Source organism: Scleropages formosus, chromosome 20 (assembly GCF_900964775.1).
Source record: "Scleropages formosus chromosome 20, fSclFor1.1, whole genome shotgun sequence".
NCBI lineage: Eukaryota > Metazoa > Chordata > Actinopteri > Osteoglossiformes > Osteoglossidae > Scleropages > Scleropages formosus.
In genome coordinates this window covers 14,761,832-14,782,214 of record NC_041825.1, presented here as the reverse complement: position 1 = coordinate 14,782,214, position 20,383 = coordinate 14,761,832, and the positions used below count along the sequence as shown (strand labels likewise).

Below are 20,383 nucleotides of genomic sequence, written 5' to 3'. Positions count from 1 at the left end.
GATTGCCATTTCACTACAGCAAAGCTGTGTACCCGCATACATGAGTTATCATCTTCCATATTTAGAGCAGTGGGCCATTCAGGATGTGTCTCTTCTGCTCTGATTCCGGCTGTAATGCGTTTCTTGTGCTGAGTGTGCAATGCAGCGATGCATGACATGGTCCACAAAGTGGTCTCTACAGCTGAAAATGGTTAGACCAAATTCTGTGGCTAAACATTTCTAAACTTCTTCCATAAATACACAACTGCTATCTATATATTTCAACATTTTCAGTGACCTCTTAGCATGACACATTTTCACCAGCTAGAAAAAAGCAAAGCCTTTAAAAGACATGATAAATTACTTTGTCAATTAATGTATTGAGTGAGAAGAAAGAGATGAGAAGTGTGACCAGAAGTATGAATAGACCCACGTTTGCATACAGTACAGTACAAGATTAGAAGGTTAAGGAGATATACTCTACACTTCACAGAATGTGGTAGGCTTTCCTTACTCATTAAAGTCATTTAGTTAAAATGAGTAAAAAGCATTAGTCATTCTCTTATCTGAAATTGCTGGAGGCTGATACAGCCCTATTTTGTATTTATCCCATCAAGAACAAGAAAGACATTTCAGGCATCTTCAAAGGGAGCCGAAACATACCAAGAGCAGCTGGAAACTACAGTGTCATTGAAAAATATAATATAATTTAAGCATCTCATACACAAAATTGAATCATTCAGACGCAAATAACTCATCTGACATGGGCAAATATACTTCACTCTTGCCTTTACTGTATTCAGAATAGCATGGCAGTATTCGTGTTTGTGCTTATTTGTCATAAATTGACTGCATAATATGATTACTAAAAGCAGCCTTTCTATTTTCTACAAAAATGCCCCCTTGGTTATTGTGTGGACAACAATGAGCTGTTTTTTGCAGTCAAAGAGTCCTTGTTTATGTCTTTTATACATGCACACATCCAACAGAGAGCATGCAGGTGTATTAGTCGTCAAAGTGGAGCACTTTGTACTGACGATAATGACAACTCTCTCAAGGCGACATGTAGACGGCAACATGATGAATTTCAAAGACCCAAGCTAATTATGAGACAGTCAGACGGTGCACGACCGCGTTTGTTTTGCACGCATCTCTATTTTGTGTGTAATGATGACACATTCAAAGGCTAATTACACTCAAAAGACTATGAACTGTATTTGTTTTCAAGAAATCCACATATACTGTATCTAACTGAAAGACACAGCACACCCATTTGAGAGTCGCATAAAGCGTATCTTTATTCACATTTACATTTACATTCATTCATCTAGCGCATTCTGTTCTCCAAAGTGACGTACAGCTCAGTGCAGCTTCATGCAGCTCAAGAATACTAGATACTTATTTAGGTTTAGTGACAAATAAAGTCCTAAGTAATAAGGAATACATGATGGTAGAATAGCAGTACACAATAAACCAAACACACATTGTGATTTGTCTGTACCTGAAGCTGCTTTATTGTTGAATACATTTATTGTATCTTGAGAATTATGTCATTTTGGTGAGAGTCTGCTAAATGAACAAATATAGTTCAATGCAATGTTAGGCATTGTCTTTGCTTTTGCCATTTTATTCTCCTGTTAGCGAGATTTGAACATTTGTTAACTCAAGGTTGTGAATTTTTACACGTTGGTCTTCGACATAAGCGGGATCTAAACAGCATTCCTACCATAAATGCCAGGTTTGTGAAAGTAAAAATACACAGTTTTTGTTGAGACTGGGACACAGAGGTGTTGATTCAATTCTGCAGTCATTTCGGCGGTGGTTTTCAGTGAATGTCCTGTTAAGGGTCTTTGTGTACCTGTCAGTGAGCTTTGAACTCTTTCATACATGACACATATTGGAAATTATGTTCCAGATTGGAAGCATTTGTTATGTATTGGAAAAACATACTGGAATGTAATAGTTAACATTTTAAAATAGTCTCCTACTTTGCAAATTTATGCCCACATGGTGGTTTGCAATAGTCTGCATGTGTGGATATATGTTTTTATTTGTGTATATTTGTGTGTGTATGGAAATAGAAGGCTAGACAATACATTCATTATTGTTACTTTGGAATTACTAATGTTATTACTGCCCTATGTTTGAAGACCTCAGCAAGTGTATACATAATTAGGATCAGACTTTGTCTTCTGCTCCAGGTAATACTGAAATAATTCTGAAAACTCATATTTGTTGTCATAGATCATTTGTGAATAGACACATGGGATACAAAAGTGTAAGAAATTATTTTACCCATGAGGAAAAAAGGTTTGGAAAAAACATGTTTTTGCTTATTTTCACATCAAAAAGGGAACCCTCTCTGTGCAAAAAACAGAATAAACTTTATAAATAAATGAAAATTCTCCATGAGCCAGCGCTGGAAATATAACCCACAAAAATAAAAGCTATCTCACAGCTGAAAAACTTAAATGAAGCGGTAGGATTATGCAAGTCGTGCTTCACTGGATTGCTGAGAAACTGAAAGCCCATTTTCATTGATTTCTAGAAAATCAACAATAATAAACTGAGTAGCTGTTTCACACCAAATTCACTCTCAATAGCATATGTCATCATATGACTGACCTCTTTTTAGAAGTGGAATGCATAAAACACAGAGGGTATTTATTCTAAGGGCTTAAACAAGTTGTTCTCAAGAACTGAAGACCAATTTCCAAAACAACTTTCACAAGCAAAACTTACAAGATTGTGACTGTAACAAATTGGTTCATAGAAAATTTCTTACATGCCTCTTAGTAATGACAGCTGTAAGGGCAGCGCCATAATGTAGGGGGAATTACAGTCTGTCGGCCCCATGCGATCTCATAAAGAAATACTAATTCTCGTTAAAATTTCCAGTACAGTTTATTGAGTTAGTTATTTATTCATTTGGCTGATGGATTTCTTCAGAGTGGCTTATTGTGTCATGATGCGTACAATGATTTTTCCATTTACACTCCAGGGTGATTTGTACCGGAGGAATGCAGGGTAAGTACCTTAGTCAAGGGTACTACAGCAGGAGGTGGATTTTGAGTCTGGGTCCTTTAATTGGAAGGTGGTGACTAACCGTTACGCCACCTGCTGCTCCTCAGTTTACAGCTATTTCAGTTTCATAATTTTAAAATGTCGCATGATAGAGAGCAGGAAGCAGTTGCTACAAAACCTAAGGTAATTTGTAATGAAGCAGAAAGTAATACACAGCTATGATTTTTTGGTTCAACAATAAAATATCACAGAGCAGTAAAAATATGGAAAATTGATGCAACACTGTAGAGCGCTGTCTCTGGACGCTATAAAAATGACATACACAAAAGGTGGCAGGTTTCTGCCGATCTGGCTAAATGAAAGGCTGTAGCCTTTAGAAAAGAGATGGAAAAACCAAACCAAAAACGAAGATAGCATCTGTGGTTCCATGGGCAGAAAAGGATTTGGATGAAAAAGATAATGATTTAAAAAAAAAAAAAAAAAAAAAACTATTCACAGCGTTCATTACGAATGTTTATTGGAACAGCGGCACACAGCAAGAGGTATAAGTGCAAACACAACGAAATAATGCTTTCGATGCGAGGATCCCTTTTTCTCAAGGACCTGCACCTCGAGCCAGCCACTTAGCACCTCTTAGACTTCACTCCCTGTTTTACTGGCCAACACATTTACTCCCCTGTATTCCCTGTGAGTCCCCACAGCAGTTGAACAGAATTCCATTTTACCCACAATTCAAATGTTTACAATAAACCCATTTTAACTGCCAGTAACGTGGATCATCACAACATTTTACTGCTTGTAAATTGAATAAGAAAAGCAATGTACGCATAACAATGTGCATGGATTGATTTTCTAATTTACTACATTTACATTTAAATTTATTCATTTAGCAGACGGTTTGTCCAATGCGACATACATCCCAGCAAAAATACAATTTGTACATTACATTAAGAGAAAGATACATGGCTGCAGACATGTTACTCTTAAGTAAACTAGTTTGTTACCTTCCACTTGATGCACTGATGTTCATTGCTTGAGTAGGTGCATAAAACACAGGATAGATGAATCCTGATAGCCTCCTATCAATTTTTTTTTCTTTTTTTTATAAGCTACACAAACAATCACATACAATACTGGCGTAGCGGCTGTATAAAGGCTTATCTGGGGATGCTCATGAAGTTACAGTTCATGAACATTTACACCATACATGAGCTGGAGAGATCTTGGGCAAAATGGGTCCGGAAAAGGTGAGTTTTCAGACCTTTCTTGAATGTAGAGAGAGTTTCCGCAGTTCTGAGTGAGAGGGGAAGGTCATTCCACCACAATGGAGCCAGAACCGAGAACCTCTATGCTTTACTTTTTGTGCGCGGGACCACCAAGCAAGCAGAAGTAGACAAGCGAAGGGGTCTGGCTCGGGTGTAGCGGTTGATCAAGTCCTGTAAATAGCTGGGAGCAGTTCTATTGATGCATTTGTAGACAATAACCAGGGTCTTGAATTTGATTCGGGTAGCCATAGGAAGCCAGTGCAGAGAAATGAGTAGAGAAGATACGTGGGAACGCTTTGGCAAATGAAACACAACTCGAGCAGCAGCATTCTGTATCAGCTGTAGCAGGAAGACCACACAGGAGAGAGTTGCAGTAGTCCAGACGGGAAGTCATCGTGGCATGGACAAGTAGTTGTTCAGAATCAATTGTGAGGTAGGGATGGATCCTACGACTATTACGCAGGATGTATCTGCAGGACTCGGTTGTGACTTTGATGTGCTGAGAGAAGGACAGACTCGTGTCAATCGTTACTCCCAGACACTTAGCCAAGGAGGTAGGCGAAATGAGTGAGTTGTCCAGTTTGATCAATAGATTGTGACAGGAGGACAGGCCAGTTGGGAGGTGAAGAATCTCTGTTTTGGAGAGGTTGAGTTGAAGGTGGTGATCAGACATCCAGCCGACAGGCAGGCAGCCATGCGTGCAGAAATGGCTGCATCAGCCAGATGGAAAGGACAGGAAGAGCTGGGTATCGTCAGCATAGTAGTGGTATTTTAATCCATGGGAGGCTATGGCCGGACCGAGGGAGAAGGAGTAGATCGAGAAGAGAAGAGGACCCAAAACCGAGCCCTGCAGGACACCAGTTGAGAGAGGCAGAGGAGAAGAACGAGAGCTCCGCCAGACCACTTGATAGTATCTGTCAGATAGTAGGACTAAAACCATCTTAGTGCCGCTCCTTTGATCCCAAGCTGACTAAGAGAGGAGAGTAGAATCCGGTGGTTGACTGTGTCGAACGCTGCAGACAGATCGAGGAGGATGAGGACCGAGGAGAGGGAGGCGGCTCTAGCAGCTTGGAGAGCGTCAAATACTGCCAGAAGGGCAGTCTCAGTGGAGTGACCAACTTTGAAACCAGACTGATAACCATCGAGGAGATGGTTCAGGGTGAGGAAATCAGTTGATCACAGGCTGCCCACTCTAGAGTTTTAGACAGGAAGGAGAGGAGGGAGACCAGTCTGTAGTTTTGGACCAGATTGGGATCCAGGGAGAGTTTCTATAACAGAGGTGAAATGAGAGCAGTTTTGAAGGCAGCTGGGAAACAGCCAGAGGAGAGCGAGGAGTTGATGATCTTAGAGATGAAGGTGGAGAGTTGCGGGGAAATGCTCCGCAGGAGTGACGATGGGATCGGATAACGCGAGCAGGTGGTGGCTTTGCGCGATATCAGGATGACATTTCCATTTACATTCATTAATTGAGACACTTTTCTATAAAGCGACTAACAAAAAACATTATGTAGTATTTAGCTCACACCTTTTCACAGAAGGTGACTGTTCTATGTGCACAACAGTACAGTAGCTGCAGTTGGTCACTCATCTACATACCACAGCAACGCACTCTAGTTTACAATGTTCAGTTCACCAGTGTTTGGAGGGTGGGAGAAAACCTCATAGGGAGGACATGCAAACACCACACAGACTAATGCTCATGTGACAGATACAGGTATATGTAGTTTGTATATATCTGTAGCCTTTACTAATTGCCACACATCGTACCATTCTATTACTTTCTTCAGCATGAAAAGATGGGATTGAAAGGAAACTGGTAACCTGCGACCAAGAACCTGGTTTTATGCTTTTGTGGTCATTTCTGGAAATAATGCTGCAGAGCAGCTTCACCTGTTTAACAATTAATGCTTCCCTCTCGTGATTCGGAGTCTGCTAGTAAAAAAGAAAACTCATGACAGCATTTATGAACCATAGCACGAACATGGAAATATGAACCATGGAACATTTCCAGGCCAAGTATGAAGCTGACGGGAACACAAGTGCCAATAAACTTTAAACCCTGCCTTTTAAAAGTTACTATGCATGTAAGCATCACCGCTGTGCTGTGTAATTTGTCTTTTGGTGCCTTTTAGTTGTACCAACCAATTACACTGAGGACGTAGGTACACAGGTAGTGTCATTTTGTCTATTAAAAGTTAATGTGAGTGAAACAGAATACACAGAGTGCTTGTGATCACCTGCACATTCTCACTAGTTTTTTTTATCTGTTAACTGAATTAATATGAAGGAAACTCTAAAAAGAAACAATACCTTTAATTTTCATAAAACAGAAATATGAGGCATTTTGGATCATCTGCCCTCAGGATCTATTAGAAAACCAGTAGATCAGGGTGCCACTGTTAAAAAAGGTAATTTAAGTCTCACATTTTATTATAAACTTCACAGATTGTTGGAAAAAAGTATACATAAATTGATAGAAAGCAAATGCATGTGTTTGTAATGTGTGAATCTTTTCTGCTTTGAGTGCTACCCGTATTTCCTTCAGAAAAAAAAAAAAAAATCCTGAAACAAACATAATATTTTTGCTATCTGTTATGGGGTTCTTTCTAGATATGTAGATTATTCCATTAAGACCTTTGTTGTTAAATTACCTTCTTTTCTCTAAACTCTAAGTGGGGAACTTACAGAACAACATGCTGTAAATGCTTTTATCTCTCTTTTCCACCTTCAATTTTTTAGATGTGTTTGGTCTTGTTCATATTGTAATTATGTTCTTAATCTAATTTTGTAAACAAATTAGAAGTATGACAACGTGCTGAACTATTTGTTGGGAAATTTTGCATGAGTGCAATTTAATGAGCTATAAAATGTATTTTTGAGTAATTTGGTGCTACTGGAGACACAGATAATATCATTATTTAGGCAGGCAGCTAAAAGTATTTCTTTATTACCCTTTACTCTCAAGTGCCTCAATATGGAAACAAATTCTGCTGATTTAAAATGTCCATAGCATTGGAAAAGGCTTTATAATTTGTGGCTAAGAAAGGAAAGAAATCCAAGTTTGCTTGTTTGCAACTTGTTTGCTTGCAGTCACACCCTGTGTCTTTGAAGAAAAATCAACCCACTGGGCAGTTTCTAAGAATAAAGCTAATTTGCACTGCAGTCAATTGGTTTTGAAAAGGAGTCTGAAACATCGAAAATATTACATTTAAAATGCCTCCTGGAAGTTTAGCTGCATAGTGCATATACATTTCATCCATTTAAAACAAGAAAACAAAAACAGTAAAAACTCTGTCTTTTACATTTATTGATCAGCCATGAAGTTATTTTGGACATTGTTTAGAAGGAATATGGATTTTCCAAAAGTTATGATATATTGCATATTTTGCTGTCCTGATTTTAAAGGAAACCCTAACCCTAACAACCCTTAGCCTAACTTCACAGCCTTCACCTATAGGCCCTTTACTGGAATAGCAACTCAGTATTGTTTGAAAAGTTTTTTTCATATCGAAGTGAGAATACAAAGGTTGTGGCAGTTGTCAATGCAATTAGAGACTACCACTTACTTTTATTGGAAAAACTTTTAGAATGTCTTTGAATGATCTTTAAGGTAAGCATGCTTACCTGTTCACGCTATATGACTTAGTGCACATACATTAACTGTGTAAAAAACCTGAACACAAAGAAGAAAAAAATACATGAATGAGACTGAATGAATGAACAAGACACTATTTATTCATTTTGTTCAAGTGTTCACTAATTAGAGCCAGTTGCTCAGTGACTCCTCATCCATAGGGTTTGGTATTGATTTCAGTTATAAGGTGTGTCCTCAGAAGTACACTTCACCATAAAGTACTCACAAAACAAATGCTGTCTAATGTGAACTCATTTAAAATAAGCACTTGTCAATGTTAAGTTATAAGTCTTTTTATTTTTCCCATTGTAGCGTGTGATTATCTGTTTTCCTGACTGCCTCACTAAAATTTTGAACCTCTGTTTTATACTGTGTGCAGTGATTTATGGCTTTTACCACATTATGTAAAGTAGATCCCTTTCTTGTCAAAGTCTCACGTAACACATTTGACCTTATTTAATGGAATTGTTCACATTGACACGGGCATTGTCATAAGACAGCGGGAATGTCCTGCCCACATTCTGTCATGTTAGGAATCTTTTTAAGCCACGTGAGCTGAAGATATTGACATTATGGTTGAGGTGGTGAAATAATTACTATACAGATCATCACTGAATGATCAAGATTCAGGGTTATGTGACCAATCAGAGAAACTTGACATTATGGTGTAACAGCTTATAAACGATAGCAATTAAAGTGATATAGTCCACTTTTGCAAATTGACTTTACACTTTTTTCTTAGACAAAATAATCACCTTGCCAACTGTATTAATGGATGTACTTCCTTATCAATTTACTAGAACAAGATCACCTTGATACCAATGACAAGAATGTCATGCAGTGCAAAATTATTGAACAAACAAAATTTCTACAGCAAAATATAACTTAATTAGCTGTTTTAATCATGTATAGAGGTTATTAAAACACAGACTAATTAAACATTTCATACGTGCCCTATGGGCAACTGTTTTAGAGCATTTTGTGTGCTACTAAAAACCTGATTCCTAAGTTTTTTAGTTAAGTCTCCACTCTGAACATGGACCCACTTGCCAATATTTTCATTTATTTTATGAACTAGTTTTATAAATAGTTGATTTTATGATATAGCTGTGTAGGAAATTGTTCAAAAAGACTATGAAATATGATAACTGTATTTAATATATTGTAATATAAAGTTTTTATTAAATTCTGTTATTAGATTTGATAACTAAAGTCAACTCAGTAAAATGTCTTATAATATTTTCATTTGAACCATGGTAAATCAGAAAAGCCATAGCAGATAAACATTTAATTCCCATGCTTTAGTCAAGGTGGAAAACAACTGGGATTTGTGTATTATGTATTATACATACTCAGCTTTAAAAGAATCATTCATGTTTGTGAATATATGTGTGTGTGTGTGCTCAAAGAAGGTAAAAGAAAAAAATCTGTATTAATCTGGTTCAGGTCAGACAGATTTTAAGTGTTGTTTTAACTCTCCATCACATTTTTCTGTAGAAGATATAACTTTCCCCTAATGAACGAGTGAGTGAAAAAGTAAAAAACGCTATTTCTTTAACAGTTGTTTTTTATTTAAAAAGGAAAAAAAAAAATCCTACAAAATTATTTTTGATGACAGTATGCCTAGCAAATCATCCAGCAATAAGATAAAACCCCGTGTGAAAGCTCAACTGCTTATCAGTGGAGTAAGCAGTCAGTTGTATTTACTGTACACTGTTTATTTTTATTGAGCGGATTGTTTTTGTGTTCTTTGGCAAGCTTTATATGAAGCAGTTTGTTTCATCACTTTTTAATGAGTTTGTGACAACGATGTTGATGACTCTCTGGTTTCAGAATGCGCATATACCATAATTCAGGTTTTAAATCCAGTTTCTGTTAGGATCTTTGAGGGTGGCCTTTCTTGTGCCCTCTGACTCAAATCAGACTGCAGTGCACTGATTAGCCTGGGCACTTGTATTCCTTCAATTGCATTCTAGTCTGAGGGCAGTGTCTCTCCCTCACACCAGTAAACACTACAAGTACTGCTGTCAATACTCGAGATGGAAGTCAGGTGTTATTGCAGCAAGCCAGTGAACAAGCGGCCTCTCCAAACATTGGAAATGAGAAAAAAATCTATCTTCAGTGGCCTTTGTGCACCTGTCTCATAAGCTTTCTGCCTATATGCATTGTTTCTTTTTTCAGCATTTAATCTATTGAAGAATAATTAGTTATTCATTGAAGAGTTGTACCCATCATACATTCATCCATCCATTCATTATCAGTTACTGCTTGTCAAATATAGGGTTGTGGGAGTTGCTTGTTCATCCCATGTCTGTGTGAGTTTTCTTCTGGTGCACTTGTTTCCTCCCACATTCCAACATGACATGTGGTTCAGGTGGATTGGTGATTAAATTGCCTGTAGTGTATACATGAGTGTGTGTGTGTGTGTGTGTGTGTGTGTGTGTGTGCGCGGCTGCCTTGCGATGGACCGGTATCTTGACCAGGGTGTACCCACCTGGCCTTGCACCTAATCATTCCAGGATGGGCTCTGGACCATTGAGACCTTGACTCCGACCTTGAGCAGTTGCCAGAAGTCAGTTAGTGAAGTGAGTTATCTTTTTGCACAACTCTACTATTCTAGTTATATTACAGTTTAAAGTGCTTCAGGTGCGGATGAAATAGTTCATGTTTTCCTCATGAACATGTATTTTTGAAAAATGTCAGTATGTCTCATTTTCTACGGCGTAGTCATGGCTTTTGTAATCTTCATTTTCATTTTATGTTGCAGGTTTCAAAAAAGTAATACAGCGGTTATTCCTTGTAAACGTTTATTCAAGAAAAATGTTTAGCGATTCAAAGAGCCACAAAAAAAGTACATTCAGCAGCATGAGTAAAGGGCACATCACAGAACCTTAAATGATGGTGCCAAAACGAAAGACAGTGATTTACTTTGAGAAAGGGTTTTGTCTTACTGTTTTTTTCATGAAGGAAACAGCCAGAACTGAAAAATCGTGTATATCAATGAATGTGTCAATATTTAATTAAATGCCTCTCCTTTTTGTGAGAACTTATTCATATTCATAAAGCCATTGCTCTCAAGACATGGAAGTGCATGCTTATGTACCTCAAGAATGCTGTAGCCAAATGGCACTTGAATGTATTTTGTATTTAGCTATTCCAGTTAATTTATTTAGGGCAGCATTTTTTAAGGTCAAATAGAAGAGTGCTTTTACAGTTTTAGATCTCTTTTGTTGAATGCTGTTTAGGGTTATTGTTCTGATTCCATTTAAAATAGCCTATAGTGAATTATTTCAAACAATTAGTTAAGTTTTCATTTATACACAAATATAAAGAGATTTACTAAGAACATTTAACTGACATACAGTATGCACATGTCAAACAATTATGCAAGAATTCAAAACAAAAGTAATAATTTACTTTGCCAGAGTGTTTTGAACAAGACAAGTGTAAACATGTTCATGACCCGAAGTGTCTTTTTTTTATACGAGGTTTGAATTACCAGCAGAAATAATGTTCCTGCCTAAAATTAATAATTTCTGGTTCTAGTGTATACAGTATATCATCATCATAACTTGCAAATAGCCATTGAAGCATCAAGGTTGTCAAGATTTTTGCCATTGTTTTACTTGAGTCTTGTTAATGACTAAGGTGACCTTGAGTTCAAAAAAAAAAAAAAAACTCAATGTCATTTTGAGGTTATTGCATCTAAATGTTTTTCTTTTGGATGGAAGCAATAAGACTTGGTACATTTATGTAATCCAGCAAACAGTGCTGATCAGACACAGAAGAACCTGGTCCCAGCATCTCAGACAGCAGTTGCTTTCATGCCTGGGTTTGTTTATTATCTCTGCCACAACAGGAGGCCTCCACAGGCCACAGGGTGTCAGGCCAGCATGAGTCAAATTCTCAAAAAAAAAAAAAAAATCTGGATGTGCAACATTGCTGTGCACAGGGCTGGATGTGCCCTTTTCATCATACATGCCTTTCTTTCACCCGTGCATCTTACAGCAGAATTTCTTACTAATGAACTTGTCAGCAGCAGATGAGCTGTGGGTCTCAAAACGATGTGGGCTTATATAAAAATCCCAGGAATCGACGCCTGTCTCTCTCGCTCTCTCATAGTCTCACACTTGCTCTTTTTCTCCCAGCGAGGAAGATTGTTGCATGAAGATGCTCCTAATGAAGGCATCAGGTACACCTGATTGGTGTTCTCGGGCAGCTGCGTGCTGTGGAGAAAACATTGTTATCCTTGATTAAGTGAAACTCAGCACTGATTTTCTCAAATAGCCAAACTTAAGCAGCACAATTACTTCTGGCAATTGCAAAAAGTAATGGAAAAAAAGGTCATAAATAAGTGATGAAAAAGTTCCTGGTGGCATTCAGAGTTTCAATGTGAGACCTTTTTTATTATTAAAGTGTTATGAGAATAGATGAATCTGAGGAAAAAAGACTGAATTGTGTGCCTTTTTGAACATATGCAATTTGAAAATAGCCAGAAATGCAGCATATATTTACAATACAGTATCAGTCGCAAGGTAAGGTATTGGTTAAAGCTATTGCTTTGTAGTCGAAGTTTCCAGGTTTGAATCCTGATCCTGTTACTCTGAATTACTGCTGTAAAAATTATGGAGCTGTGAAATCATTTTATGTAGCTTATTATACAAAACCAGAATTGCAAGGCACTTTTATTTGTTCTGAAATCTCGATAGAATTCTTAATGGAGTGAAATTCAATGAACTATTCAAAATACCTTTAACAAAACCTTTGATTTGTCGCTTTATTCTACAACATTACCTCCTTTCTCAACTCTGTGGTGAAGTCAAATGCCAAAAGTTAATACTGAACTTGTAGGAAAGCTTAAATGAAATGAGTAAATCACTGTAAGCAGTTTTACATCACAATAGAGAAAAAACATCAGCTAAACAAACAAGCAAGGAAGCAAACAAACAAATAAATAAATGTTTGGCAACCTGGGCAATACTTGTACAATACTTGAGTGCTTTGTACTGGCCCTCTTCATGTACCAGAGGGGAATGTTCTCTTCTTCTACTGGATATTCCATGGGTACAGTGCTCAGGATAAGCAGCTACGTAGAGAACATATAATTGCACAAATTAATGAATCATATGTGCTGCTTGGGTGAACAGTTGAAAATAAAATACAGTTTCCTGTCTGATTTTCTTTATGCTTATCACTTGTGAAAAACAACACAACTGAGCCTGTACAGCATGTAGACCAAGTGTAAAGTATAGAATAAGTGATCTTAATGTACCTTTTACCAGACAAATTTTGTTCAGCCTCAAAGCAATGCAGGTGCCTTCCAATTTTTATTTATTTATTTATTTTTCCATCTGACATTTAGAATTGCAGAGTGGCAAACTGTGGCGAAGCAGGCAGAACACACCATATTAAGATGTCAGGCAATATATAAAGTCAATAGCATTTCCTCTGTCCAAGGAAACCTGACACCGGTGAAGTTTATTTAATTGCCGCCAAGGACCACTTGGTCGTTAATAAGCTTTGCACAGTGACGTGTCTCATTAAGAAGACCCGAGCGTGTGATACTTTCAGCTGCTGTCGTGACTCGACTGGGTGTGGACCTTCATGTATCGCTGTGGCGGATTTATGGTTGTGCCTAGCAGAAGTCACTGCGTGACGGTGATGGACTATTCTCAGTGGGATGTGAAACAAGCAGCGAGAGGCACCCGCAAAGACTCCTGCCACAGGTTCGGCAAGAAGGATAACGGGATGCCAATTAATTTGTTAGTATGCTAATGAAAGGGAGCCATGGTGCTTCCAAACAAAAGGCCCTTTCAAAGCATGTCACCCTGCAGGATGTTTAATTAATGCGAGCATTACTGTGCCGAAGTGCTTATCGCAGTGAGTGTTTATTCTGGATACTTAGAGTGGTGTGCATCATTACAGCGCAGGCATCGGCGAACTCGGCTAATCTATATCGCCCGTGGCTCCAGCCGTCATGCACTTCCGTCCATTACTGTCCCAATTCAGTCAGCCCCCACTGGGGATGGCGATGTTGTCTACTGTGCCGTATCTACAGGCCATGGACAAAGGTGGGTGGGCTGATGTCCATGGGGACAGCACTCAGTACACTCACTATTTAGGGCATAGGTTCTTAACCTTTTCTACACAATAGAGCCCTTTAATAATTTCATGAAAGCTACAGACCCCTCAGAGAAAAACGTTCATAAATAAATTAGGAGAAAATATTGCACTCAATTTATTTCACTCAGAATTAATTTAGATAGCAATAGCGCATTAATATTTTTTATTTATTTATTATTTTAGCTTATTTAGTTGGACAGCATTATCTTCAAATCGAGTCTGCGTTTCACGAACCCACTGAGGACCAGCCATAGACTGCCAAGGAGTTTATGGACCCCAGGTTAAGAATCCCTGATGTAAGTTAAAGGCCCTGTGCTTTTAGCATTGTATGTCATATTGGTATTGGTTGCTGAAATGTTGCTCATCATTCAGCCAGCATGGTTGCTTGCACGCAGTAGAATGGACAAGGCAGGTTTTCAAAATACATTTTATTCAGCGATTACTCACAGATTGCCTGTGCTGCCGAGGGGCTCCACACAGCGTGGTGGTTAAGGTGGTGGACTTGTTATCAGTGTGTTGCAGCTTCAAATCTCTGGAGTCACACTGCTGTTTGTACCTGTGGGCACAGAACTTAGCCTGCTTTCCTTCAGTCAATTCCCAGGTTTGTAAATGTGGAACGTAGCAAACTGAAAGCAATGTAAGTATGCTAAAGCCAAGGAATAATGGAAATCCCATGACCACATTACAGGATGTAGTGTGCTGGCCTAAGATGTTTCACTTGTTTGCATTGTTCACATGATTTGTCATTAAAGAACTAAAATACTGAAGGTAAAGTGTGTGTGTGTGTGTGTGTGTGTGTGTGTTTAACTTGTTCTAGTATTGTAAATTTTGCTAATAATAGGGAAATGGTTAATAAAGTAATAAAAGTCTTGCTCTTGATGTACAGAACTTCAGTGCTGAATGAACAGTATAGACTTTCATGTATCTGACACCTTTATCCAAGGTGACAAACAGAGTTGTGTTTGTACACTAACTGCTTTAAATGGTTTCTCCATTTGTGTGGTAGGTCCAATATTCTTACTCTATCAAGGTACCTTGACTTAATCATGGATACTAAAGCAGTAGCAAACATGAACCAAAGGAACTCACACCGTTTGGTTATAGGACATGTCTTCAAATGCTAAACTATTTGTGGTTATTAAATCATTTTTACCTAATGTAATGACAGTTCCTGTTTCACCCTTTACACATTTATACTTTATCTTCGTTTCCATATGTCTTATTCCATATCATGTTCTTCATATCAAGTCCACTGACCTCCCTCTTGGGCTCCGGTGACTGATCTGTTAGAAAAAACTTAATGCCATTCAGATTCCTGCTATTTCCTGTGATATTTAATTATAACCGAGTCTTTGAATTGCACCTTCTGGCTACCATTTCATAATAGACCCCTTTTTATCATGTTCACAAAGGGTTAGATTGGCTGGTACCTTCCAAAGTTGTTTAACAAAAGAAATTTTATATGCCTGAGTAATACGGTCTATGCGCCAGCCTACAGCTGCTCTTTGCCAAGGCAGATGACCTCTGCATAGGGAAATAGTTAATAAAGTTTGTGTCCATGATACTAAGGGCAGATATTTATAAATGCATCTCAGGATCAAACTCAAACCTGTAAAAAGAAGTTTTTGAAATGTATTGACAAAGTATTACTATTACGTTCCGTTCTGGGCCTAGAATAGCAGTCAAATTGATGTGGCAGAATCAAATAATTTTGCCAATACTCAGGCACAGTAGAATGCTTTATAGTAAGGTAAACAATGAGCACACTCCTGCACCAGTGCCATTGCATTACATTAGTTGTCTTATCACAGTTTCGAGTCAGCTCAATGCCGAGTCAGCAACTAACCCAGGAGGGCTGGAAGCCCCTGCTTCCTGTCAGCCCCATCCATTCCACACAAACCGAGTGAAACCAGGTATAACACTTGTTTGCATTTCCTCCCATGGTGCATTCCTCTCCACCATGCATCCTCTGTTACCCTTTGCGTAACAGATGTATTACGAAGCCGTGGTATTAAAGATGTATGCGCTTGGTGCATAGACCATTTCAAGGGCACTCTATTTCAATTCGCTTTCTCTAAGGCAGAGTGTGTTCACCCTTGCATATTATTTGTTTTCTATCCAGACATGTAACAAGATTTGTAAAAATGTTTTTACGTGTTCCTATGCAGAGCTTCACAAAAAAAGGCTCAGGTTCTAATACACATGATTCAGCAGTAATACAACACGGTAAGTGTTAGATCGTGCTCTTACTGGTCTAGGCTGCCGTTTGTGTACCTTTCCGCCGTGACCCATTTTTCATTAGCGTCAGCACTAGAGCAGAGCCAACCCGTCCAGCTATTAGAAAATCATCACTGAATAATAGTTCACCTCCTGCTGGATCCCTCTTAATGGTGTTCCTTTGTGTAAAATCAGATTAGAGAATGTATTGCGCCATGACTGCAGGGTTAGGACAGAGTATGCAGATGATGCAAGCCAGGGATCTGGGAACAATTCACAATGAGGGAAGAGCAGGAAGGCTAGACTTGTGTTTCTGCGTGGAAGTGATTATGTGGTAACAAGTCTCTGAATAGAAAATTATGTATTTATCCATTGTGTAAGGAAAGAAGAATAAATACTGGTCCCTTACAAATGACTAATGACCAGGGACAGCGGGAGGCAAAGTGGTTAGACCTGTCAACTTGCAATCAGAATTGCTTGAGTTTGAATCCCACACTCCTTCTCCAGTACCTTTGAGTAAGGAACTCTGAATTACTACAGTAGGAATACTCCATTGCATAATTGGGTAAAACAAGTGTATGCAGTGTACCGTACAACCCTAAAATTGTAAGTTACCTTGGACAAAGGTGCAAGCTAAATTTTCTAAATGGAGCGGTAAGTAGCTATCCAATTAAACAGATAGATAGATAGATAGATAGATAGATAGATAGATAGATAGATAGATAGAAATCCAGCTTGCTGTGTCGACATTTCTTTCATGAATATAAAAATATACAGTTCTTGTGTGTAATACATTCAAACCAAAATGTATTACTTACAATATCTTCTTTGTTTACCGCATTCACTGTCTCAGTGTGTTCATAGTGTTCAGTGGCACAGCATAAACTGCATAGCAACAGTCATAGACATCCGAGGGAAGCTTCCGGGAACCAATGAACGTGAGTGTAAGTTACCCCAGTGTCATTCCTCAGCAAAGACAGCAAAGCCATAGGCACACTGAAGGTTTTTGCTGGATAATGTCTGAAAATATATCCAATTTCTGATGAGTGATTGTCTTCAGAGCCCCATCTCACATATGACCCCTTAGTTTCAGAGAGCAGGGTGGTGGTAAATTTTGTTTAATAATTACCATGATTTACTGTAATGGTGCTTTAATTTTTGATGTGGCTACAGTTGTAAGTTTTACATGCTTTAACTGGAGGTCTCCAAGCATTTTTGCCTCAGTTTTTGTAACTTGAGGGTTTTTTTTTTTCTAAATATTTCTTTTTATTTATTTTAAGATACTGTATAAACATTTAAAACAGAAAATCAGTAAAAAACAATAACCAAAACCAAAACAGTTCATTGTATTGAAGGGAAATATGAGTGCTGTTGAACTTAATTTTTATCTATATTGTTTTTCTCTGATGCCTTTGTAGTCAGTATTCCCAGACAGCTTAAATCTGTAACAGGCTCATAATTTTGGCTCATAATTAAGGTTCATAGTTTTTAGGCATATTGTAAATTGATATGTACCATACTCACATGGCATCACCATGTTGGATTTACATATCATCAGACTTCAGTGATACTGTCCTCCAGTCATTGGCAAAATACACAAATTGGAAAGAATGTTGCATTATTTCAGTTTTAGATGAGCTGCAGTTAGGATGAAATTTATGTGCCAAACAATATTGAATGGCTTGACAAATATATGGTTAAGGCTTTGCATATTTTCCAGTTATAACTAGTATTTCTCTGAAGCAGAGCCTCTTAACGCACATATGCCAAATATTTATGCAGTGAGGGACTCTGTGAATCTGATTGTATCTTAGGGGTAAAACACGGCACATTCTCAAGTCAGAAGTTTCATTTGTTCTGTTATACTTCATTCAGATTTGGAAAGATTAGCTGCTCATCTCCTCAACCCTGCAGTAGACTTCCAGGGAATATAATCTGTTTTTCAGCAGCTGTTGCTTATGCTGGACGAGTCGTGAGGCCAACTCTGGAGAGAGACGACTCTCACTCTGCCTCACGGATAGTTGAGTAACACAGGCTATTAAATACTTTGTTTATGCTGTAAGGAAGTTATAAGGAAAGCTGGTAATAGCTGATGTGAACATAATCAACTGAGCACAATCAATAGTGACCGATCAAAGGGCTTCATCACATGTGCCCTGTGGCAGTGGCACCATGCATAACCTACTTTGGTGCCTTCCTTTTATCTGAAAGACCAGTTCTGGACATCCCTCAGAAAAAGAAAAAAAAATTTCCACATCCCACACATTTTTCTTAATGATGTATGCTGCCATCGATTGCACTGTGTAGTTTTGCAGGGGACGGTGTCCTTTGTTTGTTGCAAGGGCAAAGTTCCAGAGATTAAAAGCTAATAGATGGTTATAGTTCTGCACTTGTGTATTTCATATTGTTGCTGATATAAATTTCCACCAAATTTTAAATAAAACAATTGTCAGAATATAGAACACCCCGTTTTTCATGGGCAACACATTTTTTTTTTTTATTTATAAATAATAACCTAAGTAATAATAGTAATGTTTGTATTCTTATTTTACAGTAATACACTGTTTGGTTAGAAATATAATGCTCTGTTTGATATTTAAATTTCTGTTATCATTTGTCAGTGTTACTGTCACTGTAGCCCTGGCTTTCTATTAAAAATTCTTGATTGTACTGTATGTGTTATAGTCTTTTGACATACTGCTCATTTTGTCTTTGAGAAACACATTAACTAGGAAATTATTTCAGACATCATTTTCCGGGGTGTGCTGCTGCTCCTGTCAGGGTCTGTAAGATGAGCTACAGTACACTGAAATGAGTCACAACCTTTTGCCATGAATAAATTACAGTGATAGTTCGCAAATCAGAGTGCTCATAGCAAAGTGTGTTGCAGAGATATGGGTTTTAAGCTTTGCAAATAGTTTGAATTAGGGCCTAAATTTCAGTGCACATTGGTCCTGAGTTCATAATTGCAAATGTATTAATGTGTCTTATTTTCAAGTCAGCACCATTTTCACAATGTCTGACAGTTTCATTTCACAGAATGGCCTCATTATCGACTTCTTATTTGTTATTTCTTTTAAACCAAAGCAGCAGAAATTTATAATTTTTCATGGATGCTCTCTTGTTTTCATACAAAAAGCCTTTCTTAAGCTGTTGTCCTCACACAGATGATACCTTCTGCCTAAGGATTAGTAATGGGGCTTTTAGATCTTAGTAAATCATTTTAAATGGCCTTGGTGGGGCTGTTGTCAAGATCCTGTCTGTATATCAAACTATATGGTTCAGGTGTGAGTTCTTGGTAAGAGCCTTGTGCCAGATTACCCATCGGCTGTGACTTGGACTTCATAAATGGCATTCTTCAGGAGCATGCCAATGTTTCTGGCCTTAGAGGCACCTGAAAGTTAAGGGTTCCAGCAAATGAAAAATGAGTCCCTCCTCAGATTATTGTAAGTCCCCCTGGACGGAGCTGTGAGACCTGCAGTCTATGAAGAAAATGAGCACATTGTTGCCTTCAAGGGATCCGGGCAGGCTTTGGTGTCCTGCCTGAGTCTATGGGTGTCTTGTCTCAAAACAGATTAGTAATAATTAAAGGGTATAAACAGAACAAAAATGACATGTAATTTTCAAAGTAAAGTAAGATACAATCTGCTGGTCTTTTGAGTTGTTCTTTAGATATGTGCCCCCACTGCATACACACTGTGCTGAAGCACTTTGTCTAGGTGGATTGATGGATTTGCTGTCTGTCCAGAAGGGTTGGGGCAACGTGTAAAAGTGGGAGATTTGTTTGAAGGCTGTCCAGCTGCTCTTGATAGCTGGAGATCACAGCTTTGCTCAGAAAATGAAGGCCTTTTGACTGCACTTTAACACATATCTTTCAAGCCAATGAAAAGAGGCTGCTGCAAAACAATGTAACCAGATTACTTAGGTCATTACTGTCTGTCAACATTGCCGAATGACATCTCATTTATATATGTTTTTGTATGTGTTTCTCTTGGTAACACAACCTGCATTCCCATCCACCCATTTTGCCTGATTCTGTTTTCTAGGAGACCATCATTGGCCGGTGCGGGCGCAGAGTCATTATGGTAGGCATGCATATTCCATGTGGTTGTGTTCCCTCAGGTTTCATGAACCCCTTGTC

The 20,383-nt window shown here is 38.2% G+C and overlaps 1 protein-coding gene across 6 annotated transcripts in view; it reads left to right on the top strand.

The window, feature by feature from the left end:
- LOC108939858 (protein shisa-6-like) overlaps window positions 1-20,383 on the top strand; it is an 80,775-nt gene that overhangs the window by 38,631 nt on the left and 21,761 nt on the right. For 3 of the 6 annotated variants that reach the window (XM_029246893.1, XM_029246896.1, XM_029246891.1), the window contains one exon: window positions 20,289-20,327. The exons of the other annotated variants lie outside the window; for them this stretch is intronic. In XM_029246893.1, coding sequence (XP_029102726.1) covers window positions 20,289-20,327 — 39 coding nt within the window. The remainder of the gene's footprint in view (window positions 1-20,288; window positions 20,328-20,383) is intronic. 6 annotated transcript variants of the gene reach the window in all.